Here is a 16,706-nt window from a genome sequence, read left to right as displayed (position 1 = left end):
AGCCTACCTTTCAGGCCCTCTTTAAACCTTCCCCTCTCACCTTAAATATATGCAACACACATAAAAGTTGCTGGTGGACGCAGCAGGCCAGGCAGCATCTCTAGGAAGAGGTACAGTTGACGTTTCATGCCGAGACCCTTCGTCACAACACTGAAGAAGTTTAAATCTTCTCTTCGACGGGAGTTCAGTGAAACCATCTCTCACTGCTCCCCATCTGTAATTTCTTCGGCTCCTCAACTTTTCAACCACATTTTGACTTAATATATGGTCTCTGGTTGTATACTTCTCTCCCTTAGGATACAATCAATGACCCTATGATGTTATAAACCTATAAAGTCAACTTTTGGCCACCTTCTTTCTGGAGAAAACAATCTCAGCCTATCCAGCCTCTCTTTATAATGCAGACTTGCAACATCCTTGTGAAGTTTTTCTGCAATTTGTAGCTTCATCGCATACTTCCTATAGAATGGATATTAGAACAGCACAGATTTCCAGGTGCTGTCTTAACGTGTGTGGTACTGTTGTAACATGGCATCACAACTCTGTCTGATGAAGGCATGTGTGTCATAAGCCTGCTTCACCACCTTGTCTACCTGTAATATCATTTTTGCATTAATCATTTTTTTGTAGAAATCATACATTAGCAAGACAAATAATTTAGCTAAAAATTACATTGGGCAGTTACTGTAATTCTGAAATCTGAGAAATCTTAGCATAGTTCAGAGCATAGAAGGAGATAATTTGAATAGAAGTTAAAATGGTTTTGTATGGAGAAATCTGCAACGCCTGGACCTTTCATATATTAAAATTGATGCCTTCAAATCATTCTTTCTGTTTGTGGTCAGAAGTGTTTACAGTATTAATGTAACTTATTTTAGTGGGCTCCTTGAAGAGAGTCATCTTTTGAAGTAATAACTTTTCTGTTCAGGTTAAGTTAATGAGTACCTTATGCCCTTTGAATTGGCATAACTATAGGAAATACACTCAAATCAAAATAGCTGATCTTTAGAAGGAACCAAATGCATAATTTTAATGAAAGATGGAGTCAACTCATGACAGCATATATTCTATGTCTAGTTTTAAGTACTCTTCTGCATAGTGAGCAGAGCCATGTTAATGGGTAGCAAGTGTATTATCTAATTATTTCACATTTTAATACATGCATTGGATGAAGGCATGCAGACACCTTTTGCAGCACAAATAGCTTTGCTTTGATGGTTCCATTCAAGTTTTCAGGGAATTTCAGTTTTGAACGGTGTAGTCTAAGTCTTAGGCATTTCAAATTTCTAACTTTTTAGAAAATAAATTCTAATTGCATTACAATGGTGCAGACATTTTCAGATGGCACTTTTTGTTCACATTTATTTGAAGATTGTGATTTTGTGTTCCAGTGGTATCTTGGTGCAAGAGCTGTCAAACTACATTTCAAACTGTATTACAAGATACCACGTTAATTTGTGATGGGGATATTTTGCTGACCAATTTTTAATTGGGGTAAATTAGCCAAAACTGCAGATTATTCCTTGTATATTGAGGAAGGACATTGCCATGAATGGCTTAATAACCATTGTATGTACTAAAATGAATAAGGATTGCAAAGAATAAAGTTTCATGTGTTTTTTTAAAATTCTCTTTGATTGTTCCAGGACGGTGAAATTGAAGGCCAGCCTGTCTGGGCTCTCATCTACTATTGTTTGCGGTGTGGAGATTTAATGGCAGCAATGCAAGTGGTAAACCGTGCTCAACATCAGTTGGGGGAATTTCACAATTGGTTCATTGAGTATGTTCAAGGTGATGATAGAAGGTAAATGTTATATTAAATTTGAAATTCTTGAAAAGTTGTTGGGTTATGATTTGAGTCTTGAATATTGAGGAGTGAGAAGGAAGACCCCTCACCTGGAGTATGATTTAAGTATGTAACTTTTAAATTACATTTATCCCCCCAAATTAAAGCATTCCGTTGATTGATGTGGATGTGATAAAGTCCTGAAAAACTGCAGATCTCCATTTTTCAGAGTGAAAGGTTGCTAGAGGAGAATTTTGTTCTAAATAGGGGGAAATTGATAAGTTGAACCTTAAAAATAATTTAAATAAATAATTCTCATGAAGCTGTAGATATGTATTAGAATAATCCTAAATGAACCTTGGTTACTTTGGAGGGGTATGTTTTTCTTATTTGCAATCAATGACAAGAAAGTAGAGTGGAGTTCAGTTAGAATGGTGTGTATTTAGTCATAGTCATATTTTATTGATCCCGAGGGAAATTGATTTTTGTTACAGTTGCCCTAACCAAGAATAGAGTATAAATATAGCAATATAAAACCATAAATAATTAAATAGTAATATGTATATTATGCCAGGAAATAAGTCCAAGACCAGCCTATCGGCTCAGGGTGTCTGACCCTCCAAGGGAGGAGTTGTAAAGTTTGATGGCCGCAGGCAGGAATGACTTCCTATGACGCTCAGTGTTGCATCTTGGTGGAATGAGTCTCTGGCTGAATGTACTCCTGTGCCCACCCAGTACATTACGTAGTGGATGGGAGACATTGTCCAAGATGGCATGCAACTTAGACAGCATCCTCTTTTCAAACACCACCGTTAGAGGTGGGGGGGGAGGGAGGTTTGAAGGAGATATGTGGGCAAGTTTTTTGATACTGTTGTAGGTGACTGGCAAAGGCTTCTGGGGAAGATACAGTAGCAGCATTTAAGAGGCTGTTAAATAAGCACAGGTAGAAACAAATTAGTTTAATTCAGCATCGTGCTTTTTGCAGATGTTTAGCCCGAAGGCCTGTTCCTGTGCTGTACTGTTCTGAGTTGAATGTTGAGTCCATCTGGGTAGAGATTAAGAATAGAAAAGCGAAAAAAATGACTGGTGGGAGTTGTCTATAGGCCACCCAATAAAAATATTGCAGTGGCAGAGGCGATTAAACAAGAAATAACTGAGGCCTGTAAGAGCAGAATGGCAGTTGTCATGGGGGATTTTAACTTCCACATAGATTGGGCGAAGCAGGTTGGTCAAGGAAGTCTTGAGGAGGACTTCATAGAATGCATCCGTGATGGCTTTCTTGAGCAGCATGTTAGTGAACCTACAAGGGAAAATGCTATCTTAGATCTAGTCCTGTGCAATGAGACAGGTAAGATTAACGATCTTGTAGTCAGGGATCCTCTTGAAAAGAGTGATCATCGTATGATTGAATTTCGCATTCAGATGGAGGATGAAATAGTTAGATCTAAAACTAGTGTATTATACTTGAACAAGGGAGGCTACAACAGGATGATGGAAAAGTTGGCTTATGTGGATTGGGAGCACAGGCTATTTGGTAGGACAGTTGAGGAACAGTGGAATACTTTGAAAGAGATTTTTCACAGTGCTCAACAAAAGTATATTCCACTCAAAAGTAAGGACAGTAAGTGTGGGGAGAGACAGCCTTGGATAACTAAGGAAATAAAAGATGGTGTCAAATTAAAAGCTTGTGTACAAAGTCTCAAAGAGTAGTGGGAGACTGGAGGATTGGGAAAACTTTAAAAAGCAACAGAGAACAACTAAACAAGAAATAAGGAAAAGGAAGATAGAGTATAAAAGTAAATTAGCACAAAATATAAAAACAGCGAAAGTTTTTATAGATATATAAAGCGGAAGAGGGTGGCTAAAGTCAATGTAGGTCCCTTGGAAGTTAGAAGGGGAAATTGATATTGGGTGTTAAGGAAATGGTGGGATTGAATTCAAGAGCAGGGAGGTCATACTGCAACTCTACAGGGTACTGGTGAGGTTGCACCTGGAGTACTGTGTGCAGTTCTGGTCTCCATTTTTGAAGAAGGATATACTGGCTTTGGAAGCAGTGCAGAGGAGGTTCACCAGGTTGATTCCAGAGATGAAGGGGTTAACTTATGAGGAGCATTTGAGTCGCCTGGGACTATACTGTCTGGAATTCAGAAGAATGAGAGGGGATCTTATAGAAACATACAAAATTTTGAAAGGGATAGGTAAGATAGAAGTAGAAAAGTTGTTTCCATTGGTAGGTGAGACTAGAACTAGGGGACATTGCCTCAAGATTCAGGGGAGAAGATTTAGGACGGAGATGAGGAGAAACTGTTTTTCCCAGAGAGTGGTGAATCTGTGGAATTCTCTGCCCAGGGAAGCAGTTGAGGCTTCTTCACTAAATATATTTAAGATACAGTTAGATAGATTTTTACATAGTAAGGGAGTTAAGGGTTATGGGGGGAAAGGCAGGTAGATGGAGCTGAGTTTACAGACAGATCAGGCATGATCTTATTGAATGGTGGGGCAGGCTCAATGGGCGGAAGGCCTACTCCTGCTCCTATTTCTTATGTTCTTATGTGGAGGCCGAAACTTCAGTATGCTTTATTTTTACATTCTCACCAATAATTACTCTGCATTTTGTCTTTTCTCTAGATTACCTCCTACTGCAGAGAACAAACTGCGTCTACATTACCGTCGCGCATTGCGGAATAGCACAGATCCTTATAAGAGAGTGGTTTACTGCCTCATTGGTCGATGTGATGTTACTGATAATCATAGTGAAATTGCGGATAAAACAGATGACTATCTCTGGTTAAAAGTATGTGTGTTCATTTAAAATTTCCCCACCTTGCATGTCTAAAAGGCTGGCAGTGTGAAAATCTCATTGTTTTCCACATGAGTGTTTACCTCACTCTCAATGGTTTAGATCATGATCCTTTTATTAACTGCACAGTTAAATATCTTTGATTATGTACTGTTACCACTTTTATAGCAACACATTTGAAGAAGCAGTAGTGAACAACTAACAGCAAGTCAATAGGAATTCAGATACTAATTTCTACTGCACACATTTTAGTCTTGTTGCTTGTCCATCCACTGCTGTCTTGTCTCCATAAACTTTTTAAAAAGAATTATTTTTGATTTTGAAGTGGCAGAAGAGATATGAGGGACAAAATGTCTTATAGTTATCGTAAGAAGGAAAACCTAACAAAATTTAAAGAATCTTTAAAAGACATTGCCTTTAGTAAAAACATTTTTTAAAATTCCAGATAATAACATAACTTAGTTCCAGCATAGACAGATGGTGAAGGCTGTTCCTATGCTGGCCACAAGGATCTGGGCTTAGATTCACGAGCAGAAACTGGGTAATTCAGAGACTTCAAGAGTGAAATATATACAGTGGCATGTAAAAGTTTGGGCACCCCGATCAAAATTTCTGTTACTGTGAATAGCTAAGCGAGTAAAAGATGAACTGATTTCCAAAAGGCACAAAGTTAAAGATGACACATTTCTTTAATATTTTAAGCAAGAAAACTTTTTTATTTCCATCTTTTACAGTTTCAAAATAACAAAAAAGGAAAAGGCCCTGAAGCAAAAGTTTGGGCACCCTGCATGGTCAGTACTTAGTAACACCTCCTTTGGCAAGTATCACAGCTTGTAAATGCTTTCTGTAGCCAGCTAAGAGTCTTTCAATTCTTGTTTAGGGGATTTTCGCCCATTCTTCCTTGCAAAAGTCTTCTCCTTCTGTGAGATTCTTGGGCTGTCTTGCATGCACTGCTCTTTCGAGGTCTATCCACAGATTTTCAATGATGTTTAGGTCAGGGGACTGTGAGGGCCATGGCAAAACCTTCAGCCTGCACCTCTTGAGATAGTCCATTGTGGATTTTATGTTGTGTTCAGGATCATTATCCTGTTGTAGAAGCCATCCTCTTTTCATCTTCGGCTTTTTTTTAAACATAGTGTGATGTTTGCTTCCAGAATTTACTGGTGGTTAATTGAATTCATTCTTCCCTCTACCAGTAAATGTTCCTCATGCCACTGGCTGCATCAGAAGTCCAAAGTATGATCGATCCACACCCGTGCTTAACAGTTGGAGAGGTGTTCTTTTCATGAAATTCTGCTCCCTTTTTTCTCCAAACATACTCATTGCGGCCAAAAAGTTCTATTTTAACTTCATCAGTCCACAGGACTTGTTTCAAAATGCATCACACTTGTTTAGATGCTCCTTTTGAACCTTTTGAATAGAACTTTTTGGCCGCAATGGGCAAACATAGGTTTGGAGAAAAAAGGGTGCAGAATTTCATGAAAAGAACACCTCTCCAACTGTTAAGCACGGGGGTGGATCGATCATGCTTTGGGCTTGTTTTTCAGCCAGTGGCACGGGGAACATTTCACTGGTAAAGGGAAGAATGTATTCAATTAAATACCAGCAAATTCTGGAAGCAAACATCACACCGTCTGTAAAAAAAAAAGTCGAAGATGAACAGAGGATGGCTTCTACAACAGGATAATGATCCTGAACACACCTCAAAATCCACAATGGATTATGTCAAGAGGTGCAGGCTGAAGGTTTTGCCATGGCCCTCACAGTCCCCTGACCTAAACATCATCGAAAATCTGTGGATAGACCTCGAAAGAGCAGTGCATGCAAGACAGCCCAATAATCTCACAGAAGGAGAAGACTTTTGCAAGGAAGAATGGGCGAAAATCCCCTAAACAAGAATTGAAAGACTCTTAGCTGGCTACAGAAAGCATTTACAAGCTGTGATACTTGCCAAAGGAGGTGTTACTAAGTACTGACCATGCAGGGTGCCCAAACTTTTGCTTCAGGGCCTTTTCCTTTTTTGTTATTTTGAAACTGTAAAAGATGGAAATAAAAAAGTTTTCTTGCTTAAAATATTAAAGAAATGTGTCATCTTTAACTTTATGCCTTTTGGAAATCAGTTCATCTTTTACTCACTTTGCTATTCACAGTAACAGAAATTTTGACCAGTGCCCAAACTTTTGCATGCTATTGTATTTCAGACCATAGATAGGGATTTCCTCGAGAGTTTAGCATTAATGCATGTTATTAGACTGTCATATGTAGGACATTAACCTAATCTAATGTTGTATAGTGTATGGAATGGCCTTTTATACTAAAACCGTATGTTGATCTAAGTGCCTTCTTGTTATGTCTAGCTGAATCAAGTGTGCTTTGAAGATGATGGCAACAGTTCACCTCAGGATAAGCAAACCCTTCCTCAACTGCAGAGTCAGCTGTTGGAAGAGTATGGTAAGCTTCTGCCAGGACTCAACAGTCATGAGTTGTGCATTTATTCAGTTTCAGTTCTGTTTGGTACTCCACTTTGGCTCAATTCAGGTGCATGTCTTTGAATTTAATGGATGCCCATTAATAAATGGCACAGTAAAAGAAAGTGTAACTCTTGGTTGGGTTCCACCAGTTATAAACCAGCACTTTAAGATCTATATCATTGATTGTGTAGATGGTGAGTACAAGGAGTTCACTTGTACTTTTATGTCAAAAGACATTTTTATAAACATCTGTATAAGCCCTTTATTCTAGAAAATCTGTACAGAAAATTTGTCATCTTCCGCACAGTGCTTTGATAATTAGACAATTAATTTTTGTTGATGGTTTATTTAACTTGCACATAATTCAGGCCAAATAGCCATTTATCTAATTTCCATTAACTTTTTCCTTCTCTAGAGGTATTGCCTGACCTGAGTATTCCTAAAATTTGAAAATGGAATATACTGCAGATGTTGAAAATCTAAAACAAAAACAGAAAATACTGGAAATACTCAGGTCAGACTATGTCTGTGGGAAGAAAAAAATACAATCAGGTCAGAAAGCTTTTGTGAGGATTGAAAATGGGGGGAAAAACTTGTTAAAAAGCTGCAGGGGAGGGACATCTCGGGTTGGAAGCAGTGTACAGGTTATCTGGTCAGTCAGTGAACTGGAGCAGGTGAAGAATGAGAACATAGAGAAAAGAATGTGTGAGCAAGGAAATGCAGAGCAGGAGGGCACGCTCAGCAGCTCAGTAGACATGTCCTCCACTCCCAGAGAGTAGAAAAAGGGGAGAAACCAAAGTGAGCCAGTATCACTGATGACAAGAAGTTAAGTTATCTGCAGTTGTGAATGTAGTTTTAAGTCTAGAAGCCTGCAGCATGCCCAGATAGAAGATGAGGGGCTGTACCTCACACTTGATTTGTTCCTCATTGATGGTACTGGAGAACACAGACTTGATAGGTCTGAGTGGGAGTGAGATGAGAATTGAAGTGGCAGGCAATGGAAAGCTGAGGATCATCCCTACAGACTTTGCAGGTGTTCTGCAAAGTGGCCTCCCGGTCTGCATTGGTTCATCCAGTGTAGAGGAGATCATGTTATGAGCAGTGAATTCAGTACACTGGATCAAAAATGCAAGTGAATCACTGCTTCAGAAATGACTGAGTCATGGATAATGGGAAGGGAAGAGGTAGAAGGACAAGTGTTACGTTGCCTGTATTTATATGGAACGTTGCTGTCAGGGTGCAGGTGGGTGGGAATGCAAGAATGAAAACTGAGAATGAGGAAGGAAGAGGGCATCTTGGAGGCACCTATCCATAAAGTCTCATTGGAGAAAATATAACTGAGAAGGAGTAACTGGAGAATGGAATAGGGTTCTTACAAAAGGCAGAGTGGACCAAAGAATATTCTATTCCTATGGGGGTTAGTAGGCTGACATAGGGCCTCAACCTGAAATGTCGACAATTCTTTCCCCCACTACCACCACAGGCTGCCCGGCCTGCTGAGATTTTTCCAGTAGATTGTTTGTCTTTAGTTTGTAATAGATGTTGGTAGTTAATCTGTCTCCTGACATGGAGACATCAGGATCCAGAAATAGGTTAATTATGTACAGATGAAGACAGGTTGGAAATTGGCAGCAAAAGTAATGAGCCTGAGTTTTGAATGAGTGTAGGAGACAGCAGCAGTGCAGTCCTTGGTGTACTGGAAAGTGAACTGAGGGAGTGGGTCTGTGTAGAACAGAAACAGGCTGATCCACATATTCCATGTGTATGCCCATACCTATGCTTCCTTCAGGATTCCTAACATTTTCTATATGTTTATTTCAGATATCTGTAGGGTTTTGCTTTGAGTATGTCATCCTTTATCTCGTACCATTTTGTATTTAATGTTTTGTGAACTAATAATCCAGAGTTGTAATGAATCAAGTCTTTACTCTCTACCTGCTGATTTTTTTCTTCCCCCTCAGGTGAATCACATTTTGCAGCCAATCAACATCCTTTCCTATATTTCCAAGTGTTGTTCCTTACAGCCCAGTTTGAAGCAGCTATTGCTTTCCTCTTCCGTATGGAGCGACTCCGTTGTCATGCAGTGCACGTGGCATTGGTTCTTTATGAGCTAAAGCTTCTTCTGAAGTCATCTGCCCAAAGTGCACAACTGTGTAAGTATATAAGTAGAAATATTTTATTGAGGTCTTTTTAGCTGGTTTGCAAAAAGTCTTTAGGTTACATTTCTATAGTCTTTAATCATATCGCAGTTCAACATCAGGTGGAAAGATTTTAATGTACTCTGCTGGCAGTACCTGCTTTTATTTTTGCAGCTCTTGCTCCTAAATTTGTTTTCAATTAGTTATTAAGAAATGGCTTCCCAAGTAGTTCCATTATTAGCAACACACATAAAAGTTGCTGGTGAATGCAGCAGGCCAGGCAGCATCTCTAGGAGGAGGTGCAGTCGACGTTTCAGGCCGAGACCCTTCGTCAGTTCCATTATTTCTCAGTTTTATTCTTTTCGGGTATCTGTCCTTTTCCCTTTTGATTATTGCTACTGAATATCTTCCTGCTGATTTCAGGAACCATGTTCCAGATACTGTAACAGCATGATGTAATGGGAAAGTTCATCTCTCTTCTAATTTTCTTTTTGCTAATTGTATTAAATGTGACTTCTGATTGCTATCACTGTCTTGTCAGTGGGGAAGGCTTTCACTAATTGCCACTAATTTTCTTGGCTGTGGAAATAAACGCAGTTTCGTTGGGTATTTTGTAAAATGGAAGCCCATCACCTTGTCATTGTCCTGGTAAATCTCATCCGTACCTATCAGAATCAGGTTTAATATCGCTGGCATGTATCATGAAGCTTGGTTTGTGGCTGCAGTACATTGCAATAATTTAAAAATCTACATTACAATAAGAAATCCATACAAGAAATTAAATTAAGTAGTGTAAAAAGAGAGGGGAAGGTGCCGTTCCTAGAGGGTTGAGTCTGTGTCTGCAAGCTCCTGTACCACCACCTTGATGGTAGCAATGAGAAGAGGGCATGTCCTGGGTGATGGGGGTTCTTAATGATGGCTGCTGCTGCCTTGGGGAATTACCTTTTGAAGGTGTCCTCAATGCTGGGGATGCTAATGCCCATGACAGAGCTGGCTGAGTTCACAGTTTTTTTTGCTGCTTTTTCCAATCCTGTACAGTGGCCCTCCATACCAAATGATGGTGCAACTGGTTAGAATACTGTCCACAGTATGCCTGTAGAAATTCATGAGAGTCTTTGTTGATGTGCGTAATCTCCTCAAACTCCTAATGAAATGTAGTGGCTGTCATACTATCTTTATAATTGCATCAATGTGTTGAACCCTGGATAGATTTTCAGAGATGTTGACATCCAGGAATCTTTTCCACTGCTGATATGTCAATGAGGACTAGTGTGTGTTCCTACGACCTCCCTTTCCTGATCTCCACAATCAGTTTCTTCGTCTTACAGAGGTGGTTGTTGCGGTACCACTCAACCAGCTGATCTACAGTATCTTGCTCCTGTACACCTCATCGTCACCATCTGAAATTCTGTCAACAATAGTTGTGTCTTCAGCAAATTTATCCAATGTCATGGAGGAACTTGGCCAGGCAGCATGAATTGGAAAAAAGTACAGTCAACGTTTCAGGCTGAGACCCTTCAACCGGACTAGAGGAAAAAAGATGGAGGATCAGGTGGGGCATGGGAGAGATAAACAAGGTGATTGGTGAAACTGTGAGGGGGAGGGGTGAATTTGATTGGTGAAGGATACAGGGCTGGAGAAAGAGAAGTGTAATAGAGGACAGAAGGCTATGGAAGAAAGAAAAGGGGGAATAGCACGAGAGGGAGGTGATGGGCAGGGAAGGAGATAAGGTGAGAGAGGGAAAAGGGGATTGAGAATGGTCGAGTGGAGGGGAGCATTACTGGAAGCTCGAGAAACCAATATTCATGCCATCAGGTTGGAGGCTACTGAGATGGAATAAAAGGTGTTGTTCCTCCATCCTGAGTGTGGCCTCATTGCAACAGTAGAGGAGGCCATGGATTGACATGGTGGAATAGGGAGTGGAATTAAAATTGGTGGCTACTGGGAGATCCTGTTGCTTCTGGTGGACGGAGCGTAGGTGCTCAGCGAAGCAGTCTCCAAATCTACGTCGGGTCTCACCGTTATACAGGAAGCCACACTGGGAGCACCAGACACGGTATATGACCCCAACAGACTTGCAGGTGAAGTGTCATCTCACCAGGAAGGGCTGTTCAGGGCCCTGAATGGTAGTGAAGGAGGTGGTGTAGGGGCAAGTTTAGTACTTGTTCCACTTGCAAGGGTAAGTGCCAGGAGGGAGATCAGTGGGGAGGGTCCAGTGGATGAGGGATCCCTGCAGAAAGCAGAAAGTGGTGGGGGGGTGGGTGGGGAAGGATGGCAGAAGTTCTAGAGAATTATGTGCTGTCATGGAGGCTGGTGGGGTAATGTCCCCCCTCCATCATTTCCCATCACCCTTTTCATTCTCTCACCTTATCTCCTGGCCAGCCCATCGCCTCCTTCTGGTGCTCCCCCCTTTTCTTTTTTCCGTGACCTGTCTTCCCCTATAAGATTACCCTTCTCCAGCCCTGTATCTCTTTCACCAATCAACTTCCCAGCTCTTTACTTCACCTCTCCCCCTCCTGGTTTTACTTATCACCTTGTGTTTCTCCCTCCCCTCCCCCACCTTTTAAATCTACTCCTCATCATTTTTTCTTTAGTCCTGCTGAAGGGTCTCAGCCCGAAACATCAACTGCACTTTTTTCCATACATACTGCCTGGCCTGCTGAGTTCCTCTGGCGTTTTATGTGTGTTGCTTGGATTTCCAGCATCTACAGATTTTCTCTTGTTTGTGATTGGATTATCCAATTGTGTCTGATCTTTGAAAAGTTCTGTTAAACTGCTTTGAAGTTGTATATTTGGTAATTTCATTTTCATAAGAGATTCATAGGTACTGTTTCAAATAACACTATTTCACATTTTTGCTTCATATCCTTTGATGGTTTTATTCAATAAGGGTCTTTCTTTTTCTACCTTACTGTTCTTCACCACGCCTTGTGAAACAAACGAGCGGCAATCTTGCCAGCTCAATGCTGCACCCAGCACAGATGGACAGTGTGCAAGGCTCCGGCTAGATTCGAACCCGGGACCACTCGCCTTGAAGTCTGGTGCAGATGCTACGACACCACCGGCCAGCATATTTTCCATTTTGAAATCAATAATTCATCTTATAGCCACAGCCTGTTGGGGACCAAGCTCTAGATTTCACAAACTTTTTGCTGTAAAAGTTCTTCCAATTATTACTCCTAATTTTAAAATAATATCCTTTTTTTCTTGATTCCTCAAGACACGTTCATTTCTTCGCATCCATCTTATTGAATTGTTTTTATCATTTCAAACATTTTGATTATCTTACCCTTCACCTTCATAAGTACAACATTTTGAGGAGGCAAGCTGACCTTGTGTTTTAACTCTACCACAACCGACGTCATGATCCCCAGTTCTGGCATATAAGACTTCATACAAATATAAAACTCACTGCATGTGTATGGTTGAAACATTGATTATGTAACATAACTAATGTTTTGCCCAGAGTATTTTGATGTGAACCTTGGTTCCAAATAATCGTGTTTATTTTTCCCTGTCAGTACTGAGGTATTAACAGTAATTGAGGGATATGATTGACATTTGCAAGGCCAGCATTTATGGCCCAGCCCAAACATGAGATTCTACAGATACTGGAAATGTTGAGCAACAGACACAAAATCTGCAGAAACTGAGCGGATCAGGCAGCATTTATGGAGAAAAATAAATAGTTGATGTTTTGTCCTGAAACATCGACTGCTTATCTTCCTCCATATATGAACATAGTACATAGAAGGTAGCACAGTACAGTCACTTAGGCCCACGATGACATGCCAATCCTTTAACCTACTCAAAGGTCAATCTAACCCTTCCTTCCTTCCCACACAGCCTTCCATTTTTCTTTCATCTATGTGCCTAAGTGTCTCTGAAATGGACCTGTTATATCTACCTCTACCACCACCCCTAGCAGTACATTCCATGCACCTTACACTCTATGTATATTTAAAAATAGTACCTCTGACATTGACCTCCCCCCCTGCCTACTTTCCTCCCACACCTTAAAGTTATGCCACCTTTTATTAACCATTTCTACCTGGGGAAAGGTCTCTGACTGTCCACTCTGTTTTATTGTCTTATATACTTTTATCAAGTCACCTCTCCAAAAAGAAAACCTCTCCTCATAAGACATGCTCGCTAATCAAGGCAACATCCTGCTGCACCTCCTTTGCACACACTCTAAAGCTTCCAAATCCTTCCTATAATGAGGTGATTGGAGCTCCATCTTTACCATGTGGCTCTTGACCTCAATCCTCCATTGCTGTCTGAGTTGCTGAGTTCCTCCAGCATTTTGTGTGTATTGCCCATTCCTACTTGCCTTTAGGCTTTGGCATGGTAGGTGAGAGGGGCCCTTTCTATGCTGTTTGTCTCTCAGGTGATACCACATTTTCTGGAACTGCTGTTGTCCTGCCAGTGAAGGTACTGCCATATTCCTATCTAGTAGAGAGATTCAGGATGTGGACAGTGATATTGAAGGAATAGGTAAAATTTTCCAAGTTGGTGTGATGTGTGGCTTGCAGCGGAACCTTGCTTCTGTTCCTCATCCTTCTGTGGGTGTGATAGGTGTTATCAGTGTGCCAATGGTGAGTTATTGTTTTGCACTGTGTATTGGATATGCCACAGGATAGAAATATCAAATGCTAGAGGACATAGGTTTCAGGCAAATTGCAGGATTTAATGTTTGGGTTGGTGAATAAGTGCCAATCAAGCTGGATTGGATATTCTGAGAGAGGCTCAGCTTGAATGTTGTTCACCTGGGCAAATGGAGTCCTTTCCTTCATGTATACTGACTTGTGAAATGGTTTCATCAACGGATAACAGAATGGTTTTGGAGAGTCAGTGAATGAGTCACTGGGTACATATACCCAACTTGTACCCAAAGTGGTAGTTAACTTTCTAATCAGTGGTGGCTTCCAGTGTGTTGAAGGTAATGTGATTGAATTCAATAATAGGTGATTATGATTTGAGATGATTGACTGACCCTTGTGGTTAGGAATGTTATGTAACACTTAACAGCTTAATGCAGGCAACTGCAGCTACATTTTCTGAGGAGTTGCAAATAAAATTGAAATTTTGTAACAGCAGCAAACATTATCCAAGAAGAGTAATTGAAGATGCAGCTGAGATTGGATAAACTTGCAACGCTGCCTTAAAAGCCTCTTAGAGTAACTTCCAGTGGCTGCACTATTGATGATTGAGAATGGAGTGGGAACTGGCCAGACTGGATTTGTTCTGGGGTTTTTTTTTGGGACAAGATGTATACCTGAGTAATTTGCCACATTATTGGTAGAAGTCAGCGTTGTGATAGTATTGGAAGAGCTAGGTTAAGGATTCAAGCAACACACATCAAAGTTGCTGGTGAATGCAGCAGGCCAGGCAGCATCTCTAGGAAGAGGTACAGTCGACGTTTCAGGCTGAGACCCTTCGTCAGGACTAACTGAAGGAAGAGTGAGTAAGAGATTTGAAAGGGGGAGGGGGAGATCCAAAATGATAGGAGAAGACAGGAGGGGGAGGGATGGAGCCAAGAGCTGGACAGGTGATTGGCAAAGGGGATATGAGAGGATCATGGGATGGGAGGTCTGGGGAGAAAGACAAGGTGGGGGGGAGGAACCAGAGGATGGACAAGGGGTCTATTCAGAGGGACAGAGGGAGAAAAAGAGTGAGAGAAAGAATGTGTGTATAAAAATAAATAACAGATGGGGTACAGGGGAAGGTGGGGCATTAGTGGAAGTTAGCGGAAGGATTCCGTTTGTTTTGCAAATCTTCAAAACTCCAGCCGGAATGTTATCTGCTAGCCTAACCATTTGTAGTGTCTAGTGCACTCAGCCATTCTTGATATTTTGGAAAAGGAATTAAATTAGCTGATGACTGGCTTCTGTGTTGGCACTTACTTCGGGTGTGAATTGAAGTGAAACATCCATTTGTCACTACTGAACTGAAAATGCTTTCGTCTCATGCCTGGCATTGATGCTGTGCACTGACAGCACTAAGGATGTGGAAGTTCTTGGATCTCCCTATTTGAGTTAGCTGTTTAATTATCCACTAGCATTTCCTAATGGGTGTGGCAAGACCATAGAGCTTTGATCTCAACTGTTGGTTATTGTAAACGAGACAATTTTTGATATTTATTTGAATTTAGCAGTAGTCACAAGAAATCCACATAAAACATAAACTGTCTTCGCTCTTGAGGACAATCTCCCATCATCTAATTATATTTACCTGGGACAGATTTCAAGAACAAAATTGAGAATACATAAGTCACCGTCAGTCAAATGTAACAACAGAAGAGCTGTACTCCAACATCATTCAGGACTAGTACACCCTCACTCTTATCATTATAAGGCTGGGGATGAGGTCCTGAAGAGGGAATATAGGGAGTTAGGTAGAAAGTTGAAAAGTAGAACCTCCAGGATACTAATCTCTGGATTGTTGCCTGTGCCACGTGCCAGTGAGGAGAAGAATTGGATGATTTGGCAAATGAATGCGTGGCTCAGGAATTGGTACAGAGGGCAGGATTTCAGATATCTAGATCATTGGGTCCTGTACAAAAAGGATGGATTACATCTGAACTTGAGGACCAATATCCTTGAGGGGAGGTTTGCTAGAGCTGTTGGGGAGGTTTTAAACTAATTTGGTAGAGGCGTGGGAACTAGTGATAAGACTGAGGATGGGGCAGTTGGTATACAAGTAGATGCACTGTGTAGTGAGACTGAGGAAGGATAGGTGGATGAAAGAGCAAAATTGTAGTCAGTGGGATGGGTTGAAATGTGTTTTTAAATGAAATAATAGGTTTAACAGTTCAACAGTTTGCAAAAGTAAAAGGGAAGGAGAATGCAGGAGAGATTACAAAAGCCCCCATGAGCCCCTCATCTTAGAAAAGATATGCTGGCATTGGAGAGGGTGCAGATGAGGTTCACAAGGATGATTCCAGGAATGAAAGGGCTATCTTACGAGAAACATTTGATGGCTCCGGGTCTGTACTTGCTGGAATTCAGAAGGATGAAGGGGGATCTCACGGAAACCTTTCGAGTGTTGAAAGGCCTAGGCAGAGTAGATGTGGAAAGGATGTTTTCCATGGTGAGAGAGTCGAGGATAAGAGGGCACAGCCTCAGGATAGAGGGGTTCCCTTTCAAAAGGAGATTCAGAGAAATTTCTTTAGTCAAAGGATGGTGAATTGGTGGAATTTGTTGCCACATACAGCTGTGGAGGCCAGGTCATTGGGTGTATATAGGGCAGAGATTGATAGGTTCTTGATTGGACATGGCATCAGAGGTTACGGGGAGAAGGCCAGGAACTGGGGTTGAGGAGGAGATAGAAAGAAAAGGATCAGCCATGATTGAATGGCGGAGCAGACTCGATGGGCCAGATGGCCTAATTCTGCTGCTATGTCTTATGACCCCAAAAGTTTTTCAGATATATAAAGAGTAAAGGAGAAGTGAGAGTAGATGTCATGATGCTGGAGAGGTAGTAATGGGGCACAAAGAAATGGCGGACAA

The 16,706-nt window shown here is 41.0% G+C and overlaps 1 protein-coding gene across 11 annotated transcripts in view; it reads left to right on the top strand.

Moving 5' to 3' along the window:
* The window catches only part of nup93 (nucleoporin 93), a 241,711-nt gene that overhangs the window by 197,501 nt on the left and 27,504 nt on the right, over nt 1-16,706 (top strand). For all 11 annotated transcript variants that reach the window (XM_063066763.1, XM_063066768.1, XM_063066771.1 and 8 more), the window contains 4 exons: nt 1,647-1,804; nt 4,415-4,580; nt 6,944-7,037; nt 9,019-9,210. In XM_063066763.1, coding sequence (XP_062922833.1) covers nt 1,647-1,804; nt 4,415-4,580; nt 6,944-7,037; nt 9,019-9,210 — 610 coding nt within the window. The remainder of the gene's footprint in view (nt 1-1,646; nt 1,805-4,414; nt 4,581-6,943; nt 7,038-9,018; nt 9,211-16,706) is intronic.

The sequence above is a fragment of the Mobula hypostoma genome, chromosome 14 (genome assembly GCF_963921235.1).
Source record: "Mobula hypostoma chromosome 14, sMobHyp1.1, whole genome shotgun sequence".
NCBI classification, from domain to species: Eukaryota; Metazoa; Chordata; class Chondrichthyes; order Myliobatiformes; family Myliobatidae; genus Mobula; species Mobula hypostoma.
This window is presented reverse-complemented; position numbering and strand designations above follow the sequence as displayed.